Source organism: Vidua macroura (genome assembly GCF_024509145.1).
Source record: "Vidua macroura isolate BioBank_ID:100142 chromosome W unlocalized genomic scaffold, ASM2450914v1 whyW_random_scaffold_48, whole genome shotgun sequence".
Classification (NCBI taxonomy): Eukaryota; Metazoa; Chordata; class Aves; order Passeriformes; family Viduidae; genus Vidua; species Vidua macroura.
In genome coordinates this window covers 656,576-684,110 of record NW_026530536.1, presented here as the reverse complement: position 1 = coordinate 684,110, position 27,535 = coordinate 656,576, and the positions used below count along the sequence as shown (strand labels likewise).

At 44.5% G+C, this 27,535-nt stretch overlaps 1 protein-coding gene across 1 annotated transcript in view; it reads left to right on the top strand.

Annotated features, from left to right (window-relative positions):
* LOC128822750 (uncharacterized) overlaps window positions 1-10,713 on the top strand; it is a 34,781-nt gene extending 24,068 nt beyond the window's left edge. The window contains 2 exon segments of the mRNA XM_054004559.1: window positions 10,078-10,125; window positions 10,419-10,713. Coding sequence (XP_053860534.1) covers window positions 10,078-10,125; window positions 10,419-10,713 — 343 coding nt within the window.
* The last annotated feature ends 16,822 nt before the right edge of the window (window positions 10,714-27,535 follow it).

Here is a 27,535-nt window from a genome sequence, read left to right as displayed (position 1 = left end):
ACCTTTGCCTTCTTAGTTATCCAGTAAGACTGGCTCAGCAATCCTCCATTTACACATCCATTATTCTTCTATATCAAAACTTGCTTCCATCTCTATTTCGTTCTCAGGTTCTACATTTAGAGATCTTTCTGCCAAGCATACATATCTGTTAAACTTTCTTGTCAAACTTTCATCCTTCCCAACATCTCCCCCATTCTGATGAACAGCAAAGATGCTAGAAATTGTCTTATTCATCATTCTCTGCACACATTGAAGTGTGCAGGGTACCACTACTATAATTACAATTCTTAGTACTAAAACAATCAAGCCTACTTTACAAAGTTCCTTCAGCCAAGGTGCAAAGCTCCAACCGTCAAACAAACTGTCTAGCCAAGATGGTTCATCTGTTGTAATTTGGTTAGCTAAATCTCTTAAGTTTTGCAGCTGTTTATGAATAGAAGTAGAATGATCGGATAAGTTCATACAACACAATCCTTCAGAATCTTCACAGCCATGCCCATGTGCTAGTAAAAGATAGTCAATAGCAGCTCTATTTTGTAAAGTGGCATGTCTGACTGCCTCTTCATCTGTCAGCAAATCACTAATCATAGCAGCGGTGGCATTTACTTCTTTACTGAGCCAACATCCTAATTTGTTTAACTGTTTCAATGCAATTGAAGAACTTAGCTGAGGCAAAAAAATGCTTGTAACAATTGATTTTCCAGAGTTCCAAGGGTGAAATTCACTATCATAAGTTGCCCTCATAATGATGTCCTAAAAATGATCTTATTTTTTTGGTTTTCTTTTTAGTTGTTTTTTTGACACTGGAAGCAATTATTGTAAGTTGTCCCAGGGTGCAAGGACCACCATCTATTTTTGAGGGAATACCTTGCCAAGCCCTGTCTCCACAAATGAGCCAAATTCCTTTAGGAAATCAAATAGGAAGTTTGCTAAAACAATCTGTGTGAGGTTAATAATATGTAAGAAGCTTAGTCTGGTGACACCAAGAAGTCATATTGTAGGAATGTGCCCCCTGTTGACGGAGTGACCAAATTATCCTTTGTCTCCTTAAAAAGGAAAAAAGCCCAGAAGTTTCTCTCCTCAATTTGGCAAAAAGACACCTCATAGGACTTTTGGGACTTCACCTCAAACCTAGGGCTGCCAATTGGACAGAAGCCAAAAGGTCTCGCCTAAGTAATTCACCAGAAAAAGAAGAGAACAAAAGAAATCATCGCTTTTGTGAAGTGTTTTAGCTGGAACAAGAACCTCTTGCCCCTAGCTCCAGCTTTTCTCTGCAAGAGCTTTGTTATTTTGCCTTTTATTAAAAGCTTTTCTTTTTCCAACACTTCCTCAGAAGCCATCCTGCTAATTTTATTCCATTTGAGGTAACTGAGCTATCGTGGGTGTTATAGGTTCTCTGAGAGCTCATAAGACCTAGCTTGAGGAGAAAAAACACCACTTTGCACCCGAACTGGTGATTTCTCATATTGAGAGACATAGTTTGGGAATTTTTGATTGGCCCTCAATCAAAATAAGACATTTTTTCCTTGGTCTTGCGTTTTGGGGAGTGCAGGCCTGCAACTGGGTTTTTGTGGCACCAAAGAAAAAAACCCAGGTTACAGAGGATCTGAGGCCATTAGAGGGGGCCCCATAGATCAAAGCCTCATGCTGGTGGAAGGAGGCTGAAAGCTGTGATGGGCTGGAGAGCACACAGCGAAGTCCTAAGGACCTCTTCAGAGACAGCTGCTATTGGCTGAGACACTGCTGTGTTTCCAGACCTGGGGAGTTCAGACCAAGGACAATAGCCGCTCTGAAAACCATAATTTGGTGAGTAAGAAAATGGGGAACAAGCTATCTGTAACTGAGCAGGATCTTTATTTTTATTTGAACTACAAATTAGAAATTCAAGATGTAAAATTTGAGAAGAAACAGCTTTAAAAACTCATCAGATGGGTTTTCACAGAATTCCTGCCCCTAAATACATCTGAGACACTTACTCTAAAGTTCTGGGATGCTGTGGGACTAAGATTATACAGTTTGGAAAAGAATAAGAAGTCCAGCCTAAAACTACGTCCAATATTTCAGACTGTGTTACAATTTGTAACACTGGAGAGTGAAAAGCAAGCTAGAGACAGCCACAAAACACCTCAGAGCATAGAGAGCTGACCGCAGGCTGCAGCAGAAAAAAAAGGAAGGTGGGGAAAGATTCTGAGACCCCAATCCTGTCCCCGACCGACCCTGAAGCACACCGACCCTGGGAGGGCAGGCAGGAGACGGGCAGGCCAGCTGCTCCTCATCCCATCCCTCCTCCTCCTCCCCCGGGAGGGAAACAGATTTTTCCTGGCCTGACCAGTCTGCACCACGTCTCTCTTAACCCCCCTAACCTGACAAATTCCCCTCAGTTTCCTCTCAAAAGTAACCTCAGACGCACTAAATCGGTGAAATTTGGAAGTGCAATTGAAAAAACTTGAGCTGAATCCATGCTCTGTGAGGAGAATAGCTCATGTGGCCAGCGCCATGTTTAGGAGCTGCCAAGCTTTGCCCTTTATGAGCTTGTTCCATCCTCCTCTGATGCACAGAATTCCCTTTCTGATTTGTTACTAAGCTCCTGCCCATCAGACGTGGGACACTCCCCTTTTGTGGGTCAAGCCCGGTCTGCCTTCCTGCCCCTACTCCCCGCCCACACCCCAGGACAGCATGCCCTCATGCTGCCTACGGTGGGCACCGGATGTGACCTCCCGGAAGTGACTCCATCCAAAATGGTGGTGCCCATATCGGGAGAAGCCCCGATCCTGAACAGGAGATAATTCCCACACCCCCCGGGGCAGCCCCTAAAATCTGAAGACGAGTTTTATACATCAGGAGGCACAGATACCTGGCAGAGGATAAGAAGGGACACAGTCCAGGACAGAGAATGGGAAATTGCCTCTAAAATATCAGTGTTTCCAGTCTGATATAATGTCGGAGGTGAGGGGGGACCACAGTGGGAACAAATAAGCTTTGCAGAAATAAGAGATATGCAAAGTGGCAAGGTCATATGGAAGGGAATCAGCATATTTCTGAGGTCTATTACAAGCCACCTTTTCAGCCAGTGTATTCACCCCTCGTGACCTAAGACAGCTTTGTACATCTTTGCTGTCTCTGACAGAGTATTCTCTGTGGGAACTTGTGGGAAAGACATTTCTGTGCTGTTCTTGTGAGCCAGCGAAGGCTTCCTGAAGATAAGGAATGTAGGAACCCAGGGCAAGGGGAATATCCCCCTGTCTGCGCTGGGGTGCTCTGACTCCCAGGAAAACACTTTGACCCTCATTCATAGAGAAGGCCTCCTAAGCCTCAAAGTAAACTAGAGACCACAAAATTGTGAAATAGATTGTAGGGATTGTAGAGAGTAGTTTAGTATGTCACATGGGTGATAAATTTAGATTTTAGGATTTTTAGCATATTGTAGATGGGTACAAGATGGAGGATACAGGATGTTGTCTCGAGTTCCTTTCTTCTTTCTTCTTCTTCCTTCTTCTTCTTGGGTTTGGGTGGTATCTTGTAATTGGGTAGAAAAATCCGCATTGGGGGTCTTTAGGGGTCAGTTATTGGGTTAGAAAGGAAAATAATTTAGGTGTCAGTTCTTAATTAGGTAGTTTAGTTTTTGATTAGACTTAAGAAGACCTTGCAGCACAAGTTTGGTAGCCATTTTGTGCTGCTTTCACGCATGCAAGGTCTGGGTACAGACAGTGTACTGAAGTCTTGATAAGATAACAATAAAACAAGAACCTGAAGACCGAAAAAGTCCTGTGCATCTGCTTTTCCTGACATGAACTGCTTCAAGAGGGTTTCCCCCTGCCAGGGGAGCCCTCAGGGAGTTGCCCAACTTGGGGCCCGCAAACTCACAGTGGGAACAAATAAACTTTGCAGAAATAAAAGATATGCAAAGTAGCAAGGTCATATGGAAGGGAATCAGCATATTTCTGAGGTCTATTACAAGCCACCTTTTCAGCCAATGTATTCACCCTTCGTGACCTAAGACAGCTTTGTACATCATTGCTGTCTCTGACAGAGTATTCTCTGTGGGAACTTGTGGGAAAGACATTTCTGTGCTGTTCTTGTGAGCCAGCGAAGGCTTCCTGAAGATAAGGAAGACCTCACATCTCTCTCAAGGAAATTACCAAGGCTATCACCATAATGACACGAAAGAGAGAGAAAAAGTGTAAGCAAAAAAAATCTGGACTTTGGTTGGCTTACAGTGGCGTGGCTCCTTTCACCTATTGAAAGCTTTGTTTCTTCTTTATGACCAACGGGCAGTGTATGTGTTCATTAAGTAAATGTAAATATCTTGTAAAACTATAAAAGCAACATGTTGCTTCAATAAATATGTCTAAACAGCCTTCTGACAGAGCTCTGGTGCTTTGCGCCATATGGGGCTCTATAGCGACATCTGGTGGCCGTCCAATGTGATTACAACTGGGCTGTATTAAAAAAAAAAAAAGAGAGAAAAAAATGTTGAAGGCGCCTTAATGACTGAAGGCAGCAAGGAGGCTGCGGAGGTCCCGACCTAATTCAGATGTCTAATTCGAAGTGAGTGACTGGGAAAAATAATGGGAAATAATTTATCAAATGAGGAAAAGACTGTTTTGTCCACGTGGAAAGCCTTATTGAAAAGGAAAAATGTTCAGGCTTCTGATTATGCCCTTCGTAGTTTACTGATATGGTGTAAATCACAGGACTTTGAAGATGATGCCAACACTGCCTTCAGTGTCAGGGCATGGAAAAATGCTGGAAAGAGACTATGGGAAGTGATATCTAAGGGGGATAAGACAGTTGTTGATTTGGCTACTACCTGGAGATTGTTGTATGAGGCACTGAAGGAATGGAAAGCAGAACAAGATAGAGCGGAGGAATTGGAGGAAGAGGAATTAGAGCAAGAAACTGAAGTAGAGGAACAGGAGGAAGATGGGGCTGAGCCTGTCAATGTAGCTCCCCCTGAGGAGTTTGCTGCAGTTGCTGTGGAGGCTTCCCCAGGGTTTGCTATAGTGAGAATCAAACAGCTGGCTGACACTGCTCCTCAGTATTCATCTCCAAAAGACTATATTAAACCTGTGTATATTTCGCCTGCTCAGCAGTTAGTTGAACTGAGTACTAAATCAAAGTACCTTATGTTTGCACAGCAATTAGCCAAAATGAAGTTACAGAAGAAGCGAAGTGAAGAATAGGCTGGGTCATTGGCCCTTCTATCTCCCCCTGGGCCATTTGCCCCCCCCCCCCTTGCCATCCCATGGGTCCGCTGTTCCCCCCTCACTTACCTGTGGGTCGGCTGCTCCCCGCTCACCCTCCTGTGGATCGGCTGCTCCTCCCCCACCCTCCCATAGTTTGGTTGCTCCCCCTTCACGTTCCCTTGAACCATCTGCCCCTCCTTTGCCCCCTTCAAGTCGTCTGCCTCCGCTCCACCCTCTGTTGAGCCATCTGCCCCCTCTCTTCCTTCTGAACTGGCTGAACAAATGCAATCTTTAACAATGTGTCCTTCTTTGCCTAGCGATAGTTCCGACAATGAACTGCCGGTGATAAGTACATCTAAAATGACGCAGGGATCTGTTTCTGTTAGACCTCATAGCAGATCCAGGCTGGCTGTTTCTTGGACTTTGCCTCCCTGCCAGGTGGCTGTAACTCCTCGACACCCTTTGCAATTTTGGGAGCATGTGAGAATGAAAGCAGCTGAAGTGGGGGATTGGAATTTGTTGGAGAAAATAGGTCCACCTAAAAGGATGGAGATGGCTGCTGCTGCTTCTGGTGGGCCTGTGGCTTGTCCTGTTTTCAAAGTTGCTCCTAATTCGGGACAATGAGATAGCCATCAGGTTTTTGCATGGAGGGTTGTGCAGGATCTCCAGGCAAAACTAGATCAGTATGGTGTTAATTCTTCGCAGGTGATGCAATTGATTCGTGTTCTAAATGCTGATGTACTTGCTCCTTATGATATTGTTCACCTTGCTACGATTCTGTTTCAGCCAGTGCAGTATGGTGTGTTTCAAGCTACCTGGAAACAAATGGTTGAAAGAGTAGCATTGGACAATATGCAGTTACCTAAGTACGATCCACATCATGCTGTGGGAGTTGATGCTTTGCTGGGCAATGGACCGTTGTCTAACCTGGATTTGCAGGCAAGATGGGACCCTCTGGTTCTGGCACAGGCTCAGCAGCTGGGTATGAATGCTTTGCTTAAAACAATGGAAATGGCAGCTCCTAAATGGAGGTATATTACCATCCAGCAAGGGGTAAAGGAACCTTTTCTGCAGTTTGTGGAAATGCTCTGGCAATAGTCTTGAAGTCTTCACCCAGATGTTCTGCTTGTGAAGAATCAGGGCATGTGAAGGTACAATGCCCTCAAACTGCTGGACGGTTTGTACACTCTAGGGTAATTTGGACCAATAAAGTGCCTTGTTATCATTGTGGTAACTTTGGCCATATTGCTAAATTTTGTAAGTTATGATCTTTTTCAGGTGGTTGACAAGTGCAGGGAAACTGGAAGAAGAATGCGAAGGGGCGCGTGGAGACACAAATACCCCGATGACAATCGCGAGCCCTGCCAGCACTGCGAAGCTCTCCATTTGTGAACTGTTGGAATCCTGGATGCTGAGAATTTTAAACTTTCTGTGCTGAAAGGCACAGACTCGCAAGAGAGCACTGCATTTGACCTGAGGCTGTAGAGAAGACTTCCAAAATTGATTAATAGTACTGGGATTATGAGTGTGTAGTTGGTTAGAAGTGTGTAATATCACAGGGTGGAAAGCTTAGAGTTTGGGATTTTAGAATACAGAAATAAATATGAAGCAAGATGGAGATTTTAGGGCAGAGGCAGGTTGTTCTTCTTTACCTTCTTCCTTCTTCTTCATGGGTTTGGGTGATGTTTTATAATTGGACAGAAAAGTCCACATTGTGGGCTTTGAGGGATCAGTTAATGGGTTAAAAGGGAAAATAATCTAGGTGTCCTTTCTTAATTGGATAGTTTAGTTTTAAAAGACCTTGTAACAAGAGATAGTTAGCCATTTTGTGCCTTGCTAATGGAAGACTGCAGAACTCACGGCTGTGAGGCTGTTTCACCGATAAGAAATAATAAACAACTGAGTCTGAACATGAAACATCGTCTCAAGTACCTTCAATCCCGACCTCGACAGAGGTAGAAAAAATAGGCAGAGAACCCACTAACTGGTGCCTCTGTGTAAAAGTGGCAGCTCAGCAAGAAGAAACTGTGCCAGGAACCCTTGATGAAAACCAGGACCCAAGAAAATTCCTCCGCAGATGAACATCTAGGCGTTTGGACATTCGGAGAACCCGGTGGAAAGAGCCGATTTCCATGACATGCAGGTCACATCATGGACCAGACCCGAGAAGAGCAGACCCATGAGGGTCCGGTAAGCTGTCAAGGAATCAGGATGGGGGGTAACCTCTCAAAAACTGAATCGCATGTTGCAAATAATCTAGAGATATTGATGAAACATCATCCAATTCAAGTCTCAAGACAGGAACTGGAACTTTTGCTGTCCTGGGTGAGGGAGGTGCTCCCAAATATCTCTGTTAATGACTTATTTGACCCAAATCTGTGGGAAGATGTAAATAGCAAGTTTTACCACGCAGCTACGCGTAAAGACAAAAATGCTACGAGCTTGATTTCCGTTTGTAGAGTTATGCATGAAGTTATACATGTGAGAAAATGCAAAAAGCCCTCTGCAGAAGCTGCTTTGCAAACATCTCAGCAGCTCCAGGGCATTTCCTCGCAGGCAGGAGACCAGGGACCTGTGTTCCCCACAGGGGGAGAGACTGCCCTCCCTGAATTGCAAGAGGGATGTCTTATCCCTGTAAATGCTGGCTTGGAGTCATCCCTTGGTCCGGGGGAGGTGCGTGGTGGCGGTGATGCAGCCCAGGCAAAGCCCGAAAAGGACCCAGGAGGATTTCCAAGGATGAAACTGCTGGTGGTGGATGCGGACGAAGCAGACATGGCATTTTCTGAATTCTTTACATCTGCGCACGTCTTGGAGACAGGAGCGGGGGGCCTCGGGAAGCCGCCACTTTCCCCATCCCTCTCCACACCTTTGGGGCAGTTCCAAATGGCTGAACCAGCCTCCGGAGCTTGGGTGGCAATGTCCCTGTTACCTGGTGGTGCACCCATAGCTCCTGTCCCCGTCCATGCCCCAAAACCGATGTCAGAAAGGTCTCTCCACCCCCCTCGGTCAGCAGGGGCGGCCCCGCACCCAGCAGACGTCAGCTTTGCCCCACCCCCTCCCGCCTCCGAGCCCCAGGACGTGGCACAAAGGGCGAGACCCATGGCAAGTGGGTTGGACGTAATTCCACGGCCTGGAGCAGCCCCTCCCCTCCAAACTGGGCAGCCTCCAAGCCTGCACGGGGCAGCCCCTCCCCTCCAGCCCTCGCATCCAAAAGCAGTGGGAGGGGGATTCCCCCCCTGCTCCCACTCCAGCAGCATCAGCAGAGCCTGCGAAATCGCTCACCACAGCTCCTCCAGGGGACAGGGGTCATTCTAACCATGCGGAGGTGCTCCCCACAGACAGGGGACCCCCTGAATTACTGGGGACCAGCCCGAGAGCGGGTGGATTGCTCCCCAGTGCACAACAGTTTGAAACCGCGAAAAGCTCGCAAGATACACAATCTGCGCAGCCAGGAACTGCACAGACAGATCAGGCTACACAAAGTGTGCAGCCTTTGCAAACAGCGAAAAAATAAGGAAATAGAGCAGTCCGATGCCAGTGGGATGGTACCCAGTGCCAGCGGGGTGGTCTCAGCGGCTCCGCGGCAAGTTCTAAACGCAACAAACACAGCTTTGTCTTTAGCAAGTTTGAAGAGCCCGGCCAGGACGAGCCGGGAGCAGACGGAGGTCGCAGGAGAACAGGGACTGCTCGGACCAAGTGAACGGAAACACGGTTCGGGTTCCGGACCAGGTGTTGCAAACGCAAACCCAGAAATCACAATCGGTGATTCACTAATGCTCATAGCACCAGCGCAAACTCTTCCTTCCCTGCCTGCTTTCCCTCAAACGCCGACAGACCACACGGCAACAGCCGCGGTCTTTCTGGGTCCTTGAATGCCCTCAGGCATCTTGACAGCACTGATGGCCTTTCTCTTTGCACAGTCCGTCACATACCATGAGGCGGTACCGTGGGAATTCCTCACAGACCTTTTCTTTCAGCTCAGAGATTGTACGCAGGATCTGTCTGTACAGCAAAATGGCGGCGCCTTGCACACATCTTCCGTAGAGTAAAATGGCGGCATCCTCGGCGCTTCTGTGAACAATGCTATGTATTTCCATCAACGCCATTTTGCAACCAGCAAGATGGTCAACCTCCTGCTGCAGCGCCGCCTCTGGCCGCTTCTTATATTGCACCTTCCAATTCTAATAATATGCAACAAAGAACGCAACCACCAATTCCTTATACAAAAGGACAGGGAATGAATACAGCTTCGAAGCCTGAAGAAGGAGCACCTTTGCAGGACACAAACCCACAAAATACAGAGTATTAGTCTCCTTTCCTCATATTCCAGAAGCCATTTCAAATAATAATACAAAAGATTCTTCAAGAGACACATCCAATTCTACCAATTGGACAAAGATTAAGAGAAAAGCATTAAAAGAAAGAGACATCGACACAGCATCAACACAATTAATGGCCATGCCAAGGAAATATAGCAGACAAAATGCAAATCCCAAACAGATCAGCAGCACCCAGTTAAAGTTCCCAGAAAGGAATTTGAATCCCTGCTGATGTGGACAAAAAAACCTACCCATCTTTTTACAGAAAAATATCTATTTGAACCCTGTTTATGGACAGATGCTAGCATGAAATTATATGATTGCCTCACCTTGCAGAACCCAAATGCAGGGACACTGTTTCTGCTTGTAGAGCTTTCTACCAAGCAACATACGATACGAAATACTTAGAATCTGCTGCACACCCAGAATCTACTGCAAACTCATCCTTACAGACCCCCCAAGCAACTGAGGACTTTTCCCCATGGGCGGAAAGGCAGGAGCCCACTGTCCCCCCACCCAGATCCCCGGAGATGTCCCCTGAAGCTCATGACCCCCCGCGCGTGTCTCCCCAGGTCCCGGAGGAAACAAGACCCCTTGGAGGAACAAGGGGATTTTCCCGGGTAGGAGAGGGAAGCGGAGGGTGACTCCAGGGAGGAAGAGGACGATCGGGAGGCTGTGGCTCAAGTAGACCCTGAGAGGGGACCAGTTCCCAATTTAAGTTACTCCTCCGTGAAGAGGAGGAAGATAATATATCCTTTTCCGAATTCCTTGCACCTGTGCATGTCCCTGAGGTGGAAGAGGGAAGGCTTGAGAAGCCACCCTGTTCTCCACTGATTTACCTGCTCCATTCCTCACTTTGGGAGGTGTCACAGGCACCTGAGACTTCGGTGGCAACGCCTCCTGTTTTCGACAGGCCACCCACAGCCTCTGCCGCCACCCAGTCTCTGAAAAAGGCATCAAAAGGGCCTGCCCCACCCCATCGCTCGGTTAGAGCAGTCCCGGGGCCAGCCGATGTCATCCAGGTCCCACCCCCACCCGCCCCTGAGGCCTGGACTGTGGAACGAAGGGCGGGACCTATGGCAAGTGGGTCCAACGTCACCATTCACCCCTCCCAGTGGTCCATGCAGGCTCGATCCATGCCAGGGACGGTGCATGTTGCCTGCACACCCCCAAGCCAACCCGCTGCAGTGGCGGCCATGCCTCGCTGACAACCAATGCGGTTAAGCATCACTGAGTTTGGACAGTCATCGTCTCCCGAAGAGGCACATCCCGTCCCTGCCAAACGCAGGCTTTCAAAACATCCCAAGCCGTGGCAGCCTCTGCTGCTGCAAAAAGCGGCTCACGGCTGATCCATGGAACAACAGGACCTTTTCCAGTTCCCTTTTCAGATGAACAAGATACAATGAATATATTCCCAGGTGAATGGGAAGTGTCAGGACAAGTCACATCAGCTACAGCACATTTTCCAAAGACTGATCAGAAGAGCAGAGCTCAACTCATGGGTGATTCAGGAGCACAACTTCCACCACCCCAAGATATCAACAGCGAAAATGCTATAACCATCACAGCCGGACAACACATCACTATGCCATCAGGGATCCCACCCTGCTTTTGGCCCACAACAGGCAAAACTCCAGCACCTCACCTGCCTGCCCCAAGAGCTTGGTTTCCAGGGCAAGGGTCCAGCTCTATGATTTACCCACATGTTTTCCAGTTTTCAAAAGACTTTTAACTACAACTCCTCCTCCAACTTAGGGAATGTGCTCGGGACTTCCTACCACAACATAGTGCACACTTTCCTCAAACCTCCTTTCCAGTGCAAGATGGCAACACCCTTTCTGCATCCTCTGTAAATACTCCCTATATGTCTACATCGATGCCATCTGTAGTGACACTGATGGCGGCTCCAGCCATTGCATCCTCATTTACCCTGTGTGCACAATCACAGGTGTTCCTCCCCATGCCTCAAACAAGAGGGGGAGGGATGCCTGGGATGCATGCACCCTTTGGGCCAGAAGAAGGTGCAGCCAGATGAACTACAAATCCACCAGATACAGGTATGGATTTGGTTTCAATTCCCAGAAATAATCTGCAAGATGCCTCGTAAACAAATTGGGCAAACGTCAGAACAACAGCATTGAAAGAAAGAGACTTTGATATAGCAGACAGAGATAGTATTGCATTGCCAGTGAAATACAAGAGATGAAATGAAAATCCTAGATGGGACCCTCTGGATCATCAGGTCATCAAAGATTTATCAGAAGCCATGAAAACCAATGGCCTTGCCTCACCATATTTCAAACAGCTTTTGAGAGGCATTTTCAACAATTATGCCTTGGTCCATTTCAATTGTAGATACATTGCCTTGACAATTTTTACAGATTCACAACTCCTACTGTGGGATGCAAGATGGCGAAGGGCTCTCACTCAACTGAGAAACAGATATGCAGGAGGGCCACACGCAGGTCTCACATTAGCTCAATTAGCAGGAGATGAATCCCATGACAGACCTGAAGATCAGTAAGCAGAGTTGCCTCAAGACGTGATTGTAGACATCAAAGAGGCAGCACAAAGGGCAATTTTGCAAATTCAGCCAATTGGAGCTCCAGAAGGTATTTACACAGAAGTAAAGCAAGGTCTCTCTGAGCCTTTCACTTCATTTATTGATCATCTCACACAAACAGTGGACCGACAAGTGAGTGATGAAGCGGCAAAGCTACACTTGCTTTGAAGTCTTGCTTTTGCAAACGCTAATGCAGAATGCAAATGTATAATTAGTGCCATGCCTGGTCAACCAACCATGACTGAAATGATAGAGGCATGCATCAAGGTAGGCACACCTCAGCACATTGCAGCCATTCAAGCAAGCATTTGGACAGAATAGGTCAGAAAAATTCTTCAACAGGCTGGTTCCACAGAAGTGATGGCAACAGCATTTGCCAGAGGACTATGCTTCAAATGCTGAAGATATGGACACGTGGAATGTCAGAGTCCAGGACATCCCTCTGGCTGCCCTGGCTGTCTCGAGACCCTGGCAGGGGACTCGGAGACCTTGTCAGGAAGTCAAAAACACCTGTGGATTTGATTCTAGCCTGTGGAAAAAGCTGCCAACTCTGTATGAGGAATTACAAGCCGCAAGGGTTTGAGTAGTGTAGTAGCTGAATTGACACAGGGTGAAAAAAGTAGAATTTTGGGGTTTTTAGAATGTGATTCAGGGGTACAAGATGGAGGAATTTGGGCATGGCCTAACCTTCTTCTCCTTCTTGTCCTCTATGTCTTGGTGTGATGGTGACACTTTTCTATTGGTTTAAGGTGGAGACACACTGTCTAACATAAATGATAGATATTGGCACATTACTGTAAACATAGTACACGTAGTTTTTGGTATAAAAGGTAAACACCGCCTCAGAGGGCAGGCAGATTGCCATGGCTTTCTTGCTAGATGGAACTCGGCAGGTCAGAGAAAGAATGTTATAGATAAGGAAAAATAAACAACCTTGAGAACTCGATTCTGCGCATTCCAGACTCCTTCTTTGGCTGCACCGGCTAGGAAACAAGGACTTTTACAATCTTGGGGTCATCCCGACATACAGAGACACCGAGACCTTGAGAGTGGAAAAGAACTGTCCAGAACCAGTGAAAAGTGCAAGAGTGCCAGGCCTTTGCCCAAGATGCAGAAAAAGGGGAACACTATGCAAATCAGTGTTATTCCAAATATGATATAGATGGAAAATTTTTACTGTGAAAAATGCTTCCCAGGGAGGGAAACCACCGTGTAAAGATAAAAGGATTAGTAATGAATTAACTACCCAAAAATGTCTCTGAAGACAGAGCATTTGGAACACGTCAATCAGATCCTATCTGTAGGGTCATCATCTGATTCCGCAATGATTCAGAGTTTTGGAGATTGTTGGTATTGAGTTTGTAACCTTTGTTATTTTTGGTTTTTATAAGTAATATTGATAAATAGTGATTGTTGTTAATGTTATATGAATGCTTTAAAAAGGTTGTCTTAACCCCTTCAAACACTTCCTGTTGATAAGTTGGTTATATAATGTGAATTCTCTGATTTTTCTGATAAGAATTATTATTAAGATATTGTTGTAGTATTTGCAGCCGGCTTTCATGTGTTTTATTATCTCTCTGTGTGATCATCTACAAGACACGTGTCTCTTCAGGATCCTGCCTTTTGTTTCTTAACTACTCATATAGGTTTCTTTATCAACTGCTAGTCTCATAACTTTCTTCAATTATTATTACAGAAGTACTCCAGCAGAGTCCAATTGTAACATTAACTTCATTTTTGGGTTTCAGTTTTGTACTAGGCAATCAGTCTTTCATTCAGCTACACTTCCTCGACCTTCACGCTTTCAGTTTCCAGGTCCAGGTTCACAATCCTGACTGTGACCAAATTCAGATCTCTGAAGAAGAGGTTTGCTGTGTTTGAAGAATCTCTGTCCTGAAGGAAACTTCGGAGGGATTCAATCACTTGATGGTTTGATTGGTTTTTAACCCTAAAGTTTCTTACTCATAACAGCTATTTTTAAGAGCTTTGCTTTAAAATGTGTTAAATGATACCCAGCAATTAGAGTTCAGGCTCTGGCCAAGCTCTAGCTCTACTTGGATGGAGTGATTGACAATCAACCCAGATGTTTTCTGCACCAAAAAGTATTCAAGTCCTTTTGGCTTGGCAATTTGACCATATATGACAGCTGAGTCTATTTTCAAGGGGACTTTGGAGAAATATGAATCCAGACATGATTTCTCCAATTCTCTGTTGTTTTAAGGTTTATCAGGTGTTGCAGACTCTGGGATGACAATTTAGTGTTGTAGTGCTTGGTAATTGTATGATTTTGTATGTGTAATTGATTATGTCTATTATTTGATTGATTGCTAATTGCTTTTAGTTTCTTCTTTACTACATGCATTGTTTTCTTCTCGATGTTTTCTCATGCTCATAACCATAGAATGTTAGTAATAGCAACTTATGTTATTATCTTTTATGTCTTTATGCAATTTTGTAAAACAGAACTGATCAATGTTTTATTTTCACATCAGGACCCATTTTTCACCTCCAGGATTTTGAGAAAATCCTCCACTCTCTGTGGGGGACATGGATTTATTTGTGTTTAACAGGCACAAAGTCCAGGTGGATTTCAGTGAAGAATGTGGAACTCTATCAAGTGCAATAAAATGCTGACCACTCCACAAGCAGAGAAGAAGACACACAGATGTGGACTGCACAGACAATCCAACCCTTGTGTTCCACCCACAGAAGACTGTGGACTTTGGGTTTCTTCATGGGTGTGGAAATCAGTGATGCTGTAGAATTTTTGTTAGATGATAGCTTAAGCGAACTATGGGGTGTGGTCAAATGTGTGTCTGACAGATGGTTGACAAATTGTCAATGCAGTGTTCATGGTTCAAACAAGAGGGGGAGATGTTGGAATCCTGGATGCTGAGAATTTTAAACTTTCTGTGGAGAGAGCAGAAGGGTCTCTGCTAAAAGAGGTTTCCAATGACCAGCTGTACGGTTTGCTCAAGAAATTAATCTTCCTTCTTTCGATTCAACAGGAACCCTACTTCGTAATACACATTCGTTCACATTCTGCACTCCCAGGTTTCCTAGCAGAAGGCAATGCCATGGCTGATTTTTTAGCCATGTCAATACAGAACAGACTTCCCAATGATGTCGAAGAAGCCAGAATGAGCCATGCTTTCTATCATCAAAATGCGCCTGCCTTAGTAAGAATGTTTAACATCTCTCAGAATCAGGATAAAGTGATTGTTCAGTCATGTCCAGATTGCCAAAAATTAGCCATGCTAGCAATAGCAACAGGGGTTAACCCTCAATGCTTAAATAGCCTGCAGATATGGCAAACTGACATAACTCAATATCAGTCATTTGCACAGTTTAAACATATACACTTATCAATAGATACATTCTCAGTAGCAATTTTCGTTTCCGCACATCAAGGAGCAAAGAGTAGAGATGTAATTAAACATTTCTTACAAGCATTTGCATCCCTAGGCATTCCTCAAGAAGTTAAAACAGACAATGGACCAGCCTACGTTTCTAACAAACTGCAAGAGTTTTTCAAAATCTGGGGTATCAAACATACCACAGGTATTCCACATTCTTCCACAGGCCAATCTATTGTAGAAAGAGCACACAGATCACTGAAAATGATCCTTGAAAGGCAAAAGGGAGGGACAGAAATGTTGTCTACCATAGAGAGGCTGAATAAAGCTATATCTGTTTTTAATTTCTTAAATAATTCTTTCATGGAGCAGGTACCACTGATTTTCAGATATTTCAGCAATACCAGTCAAGTGAAGCTCAAGGAAAGGCCACCAGTCTTCATCAAGGATCCAGAAACAGGACAAATTCAGGACCCCATCCTCTTGTGACATGGGGGAGGGGGTTTGCATGCATTTCTACAAATGCAGGTCTTCGATGGGTCCCTGCAAAAAACGTCAAACCACAGGTACGGCCAATCCATGAAAGAGATTGAAAATTTAACAGGGTAGAAATCCATTTCAGATTTAGGTGAAATGTGCTGTTTTGAAGTCTGGTAACCCTGCTGTGCTCAAGGCTCCCTTTCCTCGCAAAAAGCTTGTGCTCCCAAAACTGCCTAAGCCAAGGAAAAGAATGTGAACTTCCAAGATAAGGAGAGCCCCTTGAACTTTGAAACGAAGACAAGAACCTAAAGCTGAGGCTGCAAGAGATGGACAAGATGACCAGAGAGTTGTCTCTGTACAAGTACTGATAAGGACTAATTGCAAGTTGTAACGCGAAACCAGTAAAATGAATATGCATGAACCTATTGTGAAATTTTATGCATATTGAGTTGCGGTGAAAAATCAAAACCTTACAATTCCAATAGATTTGTTAGATTTGGTATTTATTTTTTAGTACAGTGCCGGGTGCACTGTACTGTTATTCTGATTATTTCTTTGGTATCATGATGGACAGTAATTAGGGTTTTTTCTCTGCTTTTTTTTGATTTTCTTCAAAATCTCTAATAGGTCTTGGTGTTCAGTTAATTGTTTTACTAATGAGAGGTCCATTCCAATAGGAGTGGGTGATAGTTTATGATACATTGTGTAATTGGTTTTAATCAGATGGTAGGATGTCACTGGGACCAAATATGAAAAATCGCACCCGATAATCTTAACAAAATTGCAAATACAAAAATTAGAATGATTTCTACTAGACAAAATAAAATCCCTGTTATCGATTTTTACATTATCACAAGCAGTTCTCAAGCATACACAACCTTTACCAGTATATACAAGCACAATTTTCTGATCGGTGAGTGGATGAATCTCAAAGTGGCAAATACCTTGTTCAGTGTCAAGACATACATCTTGAGTATTAATGCTATTGCCTTCACAAATGAATCCTAGTTGTTCCCTAGTAACACAAGATTCTAAATTTACTGTTTGCCACTTTTCATTCACCTTTCGTGCCCACACCCTATGTTCGAAAGGGTAGAGCACTGTTTTTTTATGATTTAATCCTAGTGCGATGATGGGGTTGATCACATAAACAGTGGCATTTCGTATGGTAAGCACAAAGGCAGTGGCCACATTAGAAGTAGGATCATAGGTAAAATTTACCATTGTCCACCAGGACTGAAACATTCTTTCAAAATCAATCACATTATCCCAAACAATCTTTTGAATTTCAGCTGGAAAATCACCTTCACTCCCTTCCCGTATGATCAGAGCTGCTGTTGCCTGCATCCATAACTGTGCTTGTATACAGCTGAAAGCTAAAGACACATTATCTTGAACTGTGCTAAGCGCTTCTATTATTAACTTGTGATCTTGGTCCCCGGCCTTTTCCCACTTTGGCGGTACTTTTGAAATCTGCCACTGGCTGGTTCCTAATGCCAATAGAGATGACTGTAAAGGTTGTTTTAATTTCATTAAACTACTTGTTGCAGTAGTCAGCTTGTTCATTAATATTTCTGAATCAATTCTATATAAAACCCCTAATCCTGTTCCTAATATCCCAGTTAGATCCCTTTTTATTTTACTCCTGAGGTGTATTTGTCTTTGTAACCACATTGTCCAGCCCTCAAAGGATGTTCTTAGGAAAGAGGAGCAGGCTGGCTGGATTTCTGAGATGTTAATTTGCATTAACAATTCAACACGTTTAAGAGACCACTCTGGATTGAACAACAGTTGTTGTTGACCCATATTTCTCACTATGTATGAGCCTATTTCATATACCTTGGGTTCGAGCGTGGTTTGGGTCTTAACTGCTTGAGTGCTGGTGTGAGTTTTATGTGGTTTTGCTGTTGTAAAAGGTATAATATCTATTTTAAATTTAAATGAGAGTCCGACTTAATCACGAGCCCACAGACAAATCACTTCTACAGGCTGAATTAATGTGAAATTACACCAACAATCTGATTTACTTGGGCTATCACAAACCTCCCGGTGCCTATATGCAGGAGAGGCAGAGACACTAACTTCATCTGGTCTCTCATGAGTGGTCCCATTGATCACCCGGCATCCTACCCTAATTTCCTCTCCTCTGATCCCTTGAAGTGTCCACAGTTTTTGTTCCTGCCACTCCTGTTTTTCATACACCTGATTCCCGTGGATTACTACAGTAGATAGGTTTAAATCTTTTATCTCAAAAGGTTCCCCCATGGATCCAGTACACTGATTAAAAGCCTGGAACGAAGGCCATTCAGTATCCATTTGGATAGAGGTGCTTTCTAATTCCAAGACTCCAATTATAACTATATACAAAATTGAAGCAAGGGACTTCATATAAAATCGGGAAAGCTGGACAAGACAAATGCAGATCCAAACCAATGTGGTTAATCATACGTTCTCCCTTTATTGTTTATAAGATGGCAGTTTATATACACTTCAATATAGTTTACAATTGTGAGCACAGTCTCATTGGCAAGCAAACATTGTTTGTCTTTGTCTTAAGGTGGTTAAAGTTTCACACTGCAGACCTATACTAATTCACACCCAGAAAGCCCATTACACTGTTCTTACACCTTAAGATAATTTCTAACTGCGCCACAGACTAATTTCTAATTGCGTCATAGGCTTCAAGGCTGCACCAAGGCCCGTATCTGAGGCCTAGGCTGGGGTAGCTCAACCTTCACTCTAAATATAAATCGTGTCCTCTCTTTCTCAGAAATTCTGCTACACAAAATAATTCTGTAAATAAAATTATAAGCTACTCCCAGCCGCAGTATACTCATTTTGCCCGGGTGTTTCAGTCCTTTGTCTCCTGGTGTCACTTTCCAAGGGGCTTCTGGGGCCTTCTTCACTAGAGAGTGGTGGATCCAGGCATTCTGCTCCTTGACTTTGATCGCGGTAGAGGTGGTGAGAAGCACCTGGAATGGTCCTTCCCACTGTGGTTCCAAAGACTTTTATGTAAGAGACTTAATATATACATAGTCCCCAGGTTGTATGTTATGTACTGGTCCATCTAATTCCCTGCTTCGAGTTCCAGCCACATGTTTTTCAATTTCTCTGAGCTGTTTACTTAAGGCCACCATATAGGTGGCCAATGTTACCTCCCCAATGTGGGTGGACGTCCCTTTTTGTATTCCATATGGCCTTCCATAAAGCATTTCAAAGGGACGCAGCTTTTCCTTAGCTCTAGGTTTAGTTCAAATTCGCAATAGTGCCAGTGGAAGAGCTTGGGGCCAGGGTAGATTAACTTCCTGCCCCAGCCTTAAAATTTGTTGCTTAATCAGATGATTCATTTTCTCCACCTGGCCGCTCGATTGGTGGCAGTATGGAGTATGAAGTTCCCAATCTATGCCCAGGTGGCTACTAATCTGTTGTACTATTTTGGAAATGAAGTGTGATCCCCTGTCTGAGGATATTGTGGCTGGAACTCCGAAGCGTGCTATTATTTCTTGTAATAATACTCTGGTCACTTCTCGAGCTTTGACAGTTCTGGTGGGGAATGCCTCTGGCCACCCTGAAAATGTATCAGTCAACACTAAGAAATACTTATATCCCCCTTTCCTTGGGAGTTCTGAAAAGTCAATTTGCCACTGCTGTCCAGGTCCATGGCCCCTCCCAGTTTGACTGAGTTTTGGCCTGGGGATATTCTTGGATTTAGTCTGGAGGCAAAGATCACATTGTCGGGTTACTTGGATAATAGTGGCATATAGATTCCTGGCAATGATCCTTTCAATCAAATAAGAGTTCAGGGCATCTACTCCTCAATGTGTTTTCTGATGCTCCTCCCTTACTAGTGACCACAATAGGTGGGAAGGGATTACCAGCTTCCCTTTAATGGTGGCCCACCCTCTTGGTTATATTTCCCTTTTAGATCCTCGATTAGTTTTCTGTCTTTCTTACTATATTCTGGCTTACCTTCAAGGGAAATTTGTCTATCTGGGATCAGAGCTCCTTCAGTAGTTACCTCACCTTTTGCCGCTTCTTTTGCCTCTCTATCTGCCAGCTCATTTCCTTCCTCCAATTCTGAGTTCACTTTCTGGTGTGCCTTAATATGCATTATTGCTACCTTTTCAGACAGCTGAACTGCTTCCAGCAGACGGATTATCTCTTGTGCATGTTTAATGTTTTTCCCTTGCGAAGTCAACAGTCCCCTCTCTCTCCAAATGGCTCCATGTGCATGCACAACTGCAAATGCATACCTCGAGTCTGTATAGATGTTTGTTCTCTTTCCTTTTGCCATTTCCAAGGCACAGGTCAGAGCAATTATTTCGGCCTTCTGCGCAGAGGTGCCTGTTGGTAAGGGTCCAGATTCTATTACCTCCTTACAGGTAGTGACTGCATATCCAGCATGTCGCTTTCCACTGGCGACGTAGCTGCTCCCATCAGTGAACCAGGTCTCTGCATCGTCCAAAGGAGTGTCCTTTAAATCTCAGTGACTGGAGTAAGTAGCTTCAATAGTCTCCAGGCAGTCATGGTGTACTGCTTCTCCTTGATTTCCACTGAGAAAAGAAGCTGGATTGACAATGTTAGTTACCACTATATCATCTTGTTCTACCATGATGACCTGGTACTTCAGGAACCTCTGTGGTGAGAGCCAGTGGCCACCCTTTACTTCCAGTACTGCAGACACTGTGTGGAACACTAGCACAGTCATTTTTTGTCCCAGGGTAAACTTGCATGTTTCTTGAGTGTTCTGCACGACTGCTTCTACAGCTCTGAGGCAACCTGGCCATCCCTTGGCCGTTGCATCTAGTTGCTTAGAAAAGTAATCAACTGCCCTCCGGTAGGGATCCAAGTCCTGAGCCAATATCCCCAGGGCAATTCCTTGTTTTTCGTGGGAAAATAGAAAAAATGGTTTGCTTACATCTGGAAGTCCCAAAGCTGGAGCTGACATGAGTGTCGCCTTCTGATGAGAAGGCGGGTGACCTGGTTTCAAGACACAGCACGGCGACCCGGCCTCCCCCGGATCACTCGGTCCACTGACATGCACAGACACCAATGTGGTGGATGGTCAAGTGGCGTTTATTATCTCATCTCGTGGGGTTAAATAGTCAAGGGGGCTTTACTACGTCAAAAGGGGATGGAAAGTAAGTAAGTAGTAAGGAGTGGAAAACTACTGAGTTAGGAAGGGCTGCATGCTTCAGGGGTGATTGATTACCTATAGCAGGAAGAGGGGGAAGGGTCTTGCTTTCCGTCATATCCCGAGATTTTACGTTTGCCTGTCCCTATCTACCACACATGAGGGCATTCTTCAGCTGGTGACAGGCCCTTTTGGCTTCCTTTGTCCACTGGAGCTCTCTATTTCCATTGGCAATAAGAGCATAGAGAGGTCTGACAAGCAGTCCATAATTATAAATCCACAGCCGGCACCACCCTGCCATGCCTAAGAAGGCTTGGAGTTCCTTTATTGTCTCGGGTTTCGGGGTTTGGCATATTGCTTCCTTGAGAGCTTGCCCTAAAGTACGTTGCCCAGCACTGACCTCGCAACCCAAGTAGATTGCCTTCTGTTTCACTACCTGTGCCTTTTCCTTTGATACTCTGTATCCTTGGAGCCCTAGGAAATTCAAAAGGCTTGCCATCCAGGCCACACACACTTCCCTCATCTGAGTGGCTACTAGAAGATCATCCATGTACTGCGATAGCTTTCCTTCTTCCTGTGGAGTTTCCCAGGACTCTAGATCTTTTGCAAGTTGTTCCCTAAACAGAGTAGGGGAATTTTTGAAGCCTTGGGGTAACACCGACCATGTGAGCTGGGTTTTGAGCCCACTTTTAGGGCTTTCCCATTCAAACGCAAAAATTTTCTGTCTGGCTTTGTGGAAAGGGAGGCAAAAGAAAGCATCTTTCAGATCTAAAATGGTAAACCAGGTTAGTTCAGGTGTCAAACATGTAAGCAAGGCCTTCTCCATGAATGAGGGTCAAAGTCAATGTTTTCCTGGGAGTCAGAGCACCCCAGGGCAGACAGGGGGATATTCCCCTTGCCCTGGGTTCCCACAGCTTTGAAGTTCAATATGTTCAAATCATATATAGCCAGAAACTTGAGGCTTGCCTGGGAAAATACTTCACCAAAGTTAAGATAGAAGAATAATTTACATGCAATAAAAATTATAACCAAATTTAAAAATTTTTAGCATAACTACAAATTGTCATCAAGGGTGAAACTTTTTCAGATCATGTTCCTTTCTCCTCTTTCCTTTATATATATATATAGAAAGGGTGAGATGTAGGAATGTGCCCCCTGTTGATGGAGTGACCAAATTATTCTTTGTCTGCTTAAAAAGGAAAAAAGCCCAGAAGTTTCTCTCCTCAATTTGGTAAAAAGACAGCTCATAGAATCTTTGGGACTTCACCTCAAACCTAAGGCTGCCAATTGGACAGAAGCCAAAAGGTCTCGCCTAAGTAATTCACTAGAAAAAGAAGAGAACAAAAGAAACCATCGCTTTTGTGAAGTGTTTTTGCAGGAACAAGAACCTCTTGCCCCTAGCTCCAGCTTTTCTCTGCAAGAGCTTTGTTATTTTAACTTTTATTAAAAACTTTTCTTTTTCCAACACTTCCTCAGAAGCCATCCTGCTAATTTTATTCCATTTGAGGTAGCTGAGCTATCTCGGGTGTGATGGGTTCTCTGAGAGCTCATAAGACCTGGCTCAAGGAGAAAACCCATCATCATATTACTATAAACTGGGTGACAAGGAGTAACATTTAGATGAGGGCCATCTTTTCTCACAAGGTGAAACAAAAAACAAGTGTCCATAGTTAATGGGCCTAAAATTTCTAATTCTTGAAGGTCAGATTTATCAACTTTATAAGTCTGGTGTCTCGGGCTGGGAGTTGGGGAAATGTGATGATCATCATATGGCCAATATTTATCAAAAGTGACATTATCAAAGCCTTCTGGGAAAGGCACTCCAACTAAATAAGTTGAAAAAGGTTTATCAGGGCTCGTATTGGATAAGCCAATGGTGTCGGAGCCTGTGGACGTGGCTAAAGAAACCCAAACAAATTTCTTTGGTTGAGTTACAGGTAAAGCTTCACTGCAAAAATAAAAACAAAAGGGTAAAAGCAGCATGCACCTGTGAAAATAATAATATAACTCCATTCTTTTCTTGAACCATTTCTGGCAGACAGTTTTCTCTAGGTGATTCTGCGTAGTTCATGTTTGGGTGCCTGTTTCTCGGCTTCCACTCCCGGGGTCACTGACTGATGTGGAAGCGTCAAAGGGCTTTGATGCGTGGTATGGTTTCACGCTTTTTGCTGGCAGCCACTTGAGTCCTGTATCTGTAGAAACACAGGCAAACCCCTTCCCCCGTGTTATAAGATCATATGGTCCTTCTATTTGTCCTGATTCTAGATTTTTAATTAAAACTGGGGGGTGCTCTTTCACTTTTGCTTTTTTTTTTGTTCATGAAATGTCTGTAAACAGGAGGATAAGGTTCTTCTGCAGGGCTAATAAAAAAATTATAAACATGCAAAGCTTTATTCAATCTCCTTTGAGGTGTATCCTGTGCCCCCCCCCCTTTCTGTTGATCTAAAATGCATTTTAGTGTTTGATGTATTCTTTCTACCATTCCCTGACCTGTGGGAGAGTAAGGAATACCAAATGTATGGCGAACACCCCAGTCATTCCAAACTGTGGCCACTTCTTGTGAAGCATATGAAGGACCATTATCAGTTTTGATTTCTTGAGGGACACCCAATCAGGAAAATGCTTGTGAAAAATACTGGCAAACATGCTTAGCTGTTTCTCCTGTATGTACAGAAGCAAAAATTGTGTTTGAAAATGTGGCAATAGAGACATGGATATTTTTAAATTTCCCAAAAGAAGGGTACTTTGTGACATCTGTTTGCCATTTCTGCAAACTTTCCAACCCTCTTGGGCTGATTGCTCCTGTAGAAGGGATAGGTTAGACAAGCTGGCAGTCAGGGCAAGCCCGTACAATGGCTTGTGCTTACTCTAGGGAAATGTGAAAATCTCGTCTGAGTGCCTGTGCATTTTGGTGAAAAAAGGCATGACTCAATTTAGCTTGTTCAGCAATGTTAGGTAAGGTAGCTGCAGGAAGCACTGAAGTGGAATCTTCAATGTCTACTGCTGTTCCCTCACTACATGCCATTGATGCCAATGCATCACCTTGTGCATTCCCTTTTGCCATAAATCCTGGGAGACCAGAATGAGCTCTAATGTGAGCAACAAAGTAAGGATTGGTTCTGTGTAAAAAAAAAATGATAAAGACAGGTGAGCCAAAGACACAATTTGTTGTTGCTAACATTTTTTAAAACAGACCCTTCAATTCTCTTAACAATGTTAGCAACATATGCTGAATCAGTGACTAGGTCAAAAGGTTCTGGAAAGAGCTGAAATGCTCTTACAACTGCTGCCAATTCAACAATCTGAGGAGAACCTTCGACTTTTTTAACATCTTGTTCCCAGGCTTTAGTATCTTTATTTTGCCATGTAACTACTGAATTGTGTGTTTGTCCTGATCCATCAGTGAAGAGAGTAACTGCATCTAAAGATTCTTCACTGATAAGGGGTTTCTCTTTGTAGCACAATTTAGCTTTGATCAATTTGTGTGATGGATAATGAATGGAGCAAACACCTGGAAAAGCTAACAAGGCATACAGCAAATCTTCTGATTTTTGCATTGCCCAATCAAAATAGGATTTAATCATAGGTAAATAGATGATTGTAAATTTGCAACCTGCTGTAGAAAGAAGCCTTGCTCCGCCTTCGATGATAATTTGAGAAATCATCTCTAAAGATGTGAAGATTGTCATTGGTGACCTGTAAGAAAGAAAAACCCATTCAATTATCAACTGTGGTAGTGGGATTTTGAAGTTTATGTTTAAGAAATTGTTTAAAATATTGTAATGGTTTGTTCCTATTCACCCCTGTTCAGTTTTCCTAATAGTCTCTCCCCAAAGTTGTTTTCCACCTGTTTTCCCACCTTTCCCCATGTCAATCCTGGTGTGTACCTCCCTTATTTCCAGACCCTTCCCTGTCCATCTTCCAAATCCTGCCCCTGCAGCTTGTCTGTTATTATTTGCTACACCCATTTATCTAGAAGCTTTGTTGTCAGTTGTGATATTTTCTTTCAGTCATTGGTATATTAAGTATGCACTCTCCCCTTCCCCATTGGTTTTATGTTTACATATATCCACCCCATACTCCTCCTATCTAGCCCTCGATTTGTTGTTAGGCTGCCCCCCCCCCCCCCCCGGGGGGCAGCCCCCTCTTAAAAGCCACCAGTTTTCTCTACTTCAGGCCCTTTGCCTCTGCTTTTACTTTGAGTTGTTACACTGTATCACCTGTGTCGCTGCTCCCTGCGCGGGGAGAAATAAAGACTGCTCAGAGACGCAAGAAAGGGTCCTTTCCTTTTCCTTTGCCTTGATCCTTCAATGTGGGTCCACTCTTATTGGCCACTTCTGTTGGTAAGGGACCACAGACGACAGCCAAACTGCTACCCTCTGCCTGCCGGTGGCTGAGGCAGGGAGCGGCCAGTTGTGACGCACGCCTAGGGGAGAGCGGGTCAGAGCTTGCCAGCAGCCTGTGCCACCCCCTTCTCCTGTGACCGAGGCGCAGCATCATTCAACAAAGGATCATTTTGAGAGGAGTCCCGTTAAAAGATGAGGCCATACAGTCTCAGCATTTCTCCTAAAACTGCAAGGAAATAAGGTTTATCTGGAACATAGTGATGTGCTTGTCTATTTTGCAGAGCATCGGTGATTTTCTTTAAGGCCTCGCGAGCTTCAGCAGTAAGAGATCTGTCATTGTCTGCTTTTAACAAATCAAAATGTGGAGCGAGTTCTTCAGTAGTGATTCCCAGTACAGACCTAATTCAATTAATTTCACCTAAAAGTTGTTGTAAGTCTTGCAAAGTGTGAACACTGGTTCTGAGTTGTATCTTCTGAGGTGTGATAGATTGTTCTGTCAGCTTCCAGCCTAAATATTTCCAGGGAACAGTCTCTTGTATTTTTGACTCAGAAACAACCAGTCCAGCTTTCTTTATTTCAGTAACAACACTGTCACAAGTATTTTCCATTTGTTTTTGTGTTGGTGATGCACTGAGCAGATCATCCATGTAATGAAGAATAATTGTGGGAATTGCTCTCGGACTGGAGACTTCCTCTTGGGGGTCTGCTTCCCATTTGTCCTGGTTTAGGACAAAATAGGGGAAAACAAGCAAGCAAGCAGCAAGCCAGCAGCCAGCCCGGGGGGGGGAAGGAAGACAAAACAAACTGAGGACAGGGAACAGAAACCACGATTGGGATAATGAGCATGAAAATGTCCTGTCCCCACGACACCAAGTTATCAAAGGCTCCAGATGGCATTCATCCCCCAGGAAACAGAGCCCATGTCCTTCCCACTCCTTCACCGGGTGTACCCCCTGAAGCACCTCCAAGTCTCCCTCTAAGTGAGGGTGCTCTCCCCTGCTGCAGCAGAAACAGGCATTCCTAGTCCCTTCCTGGGACCCTGACAACACCAGGGCTCTGCTTTCCTCTTGAACCCTTCCCATTGATGCAGAGGGAGCTGGAATCACTGAGGGAACAGAGACAAGAGCGGGCAGTGAGGCAGGAACCAATAAGGAGACAGAGTTAGGACCGGAAGTCAGCAGGAAAGCCAAAATCAGCCAAAAAGCAGAGGTAGGAGCAGGAGGCTCCAGAGTCACGGCGGGGACGGGAGTGGGCGGGGAGGGCTGGAGCTCCTGACACAGGCAGAGAAGCTGAAATGGGTAGGGAGACTGGAAGAGGCAACATTTCCAGGGGGTCCCAGTCCCTTTCTCTGGTTTCCCATCTCATTTCCCCAGGGCCCCACCCACTTGTCCCTGCTCCAATCCATTCCCCTGACAGCTCGAATACCTCCCACTCTTCATAGCACAGAAAAATCCTTCCTTTCCAATAGTATAATACAATCTATCTTCCTCCAGAAAATAAAGTTAGACTTTAAATCAACAATCTATATCACATATACTTTCATTCATTCACACTCACTCGCTTTAATTTCTTTAATATCTCACTCATTTTCACTCACAACAAGACAACAACAAGGCACCTTTTACTTTCAAGTCACTTGTTAATATCCACCCACGGGTATTATAAAATCTCAAAATGTTATTGGCCAACCTCAGATTTTCTTGGGTATCCCTCAATCCAGCAGTGTTGTCCAGCCCCAGATGCTCTTGGGCATATCCTCAATCCGGCAGCTTTGTGGGGCGCCTACTTTTGTCCCATTTTCCCAGTATATTGTGCCAGGAAAACCCTTGGCTCCCTTCCTCCAAGGGGTCCAAACCCTCCCTGGGACAAAGATATTAAGATTGCTAAACAAGAAAAGTGGCTTGTACTCTGTGCCTACACTGACTCCTGATGGTGGCTACAGCAATGGAAGAAGATTGATTGGCAACCCCAGGGGAAAACCCATCTGGGCTGCTACACTGGGGCAGGACATTGCTGCATGGATAGAAAACATTGCTCTAAAGGTTCATAATGTAGATGCTCACCTGCCCAAAAGTCGTGCCACTGAAGAACATCAGAACAATGAACAGGTAGACAAGGCTGCCAAAATTGAAATGTCGCTGTTGAGGC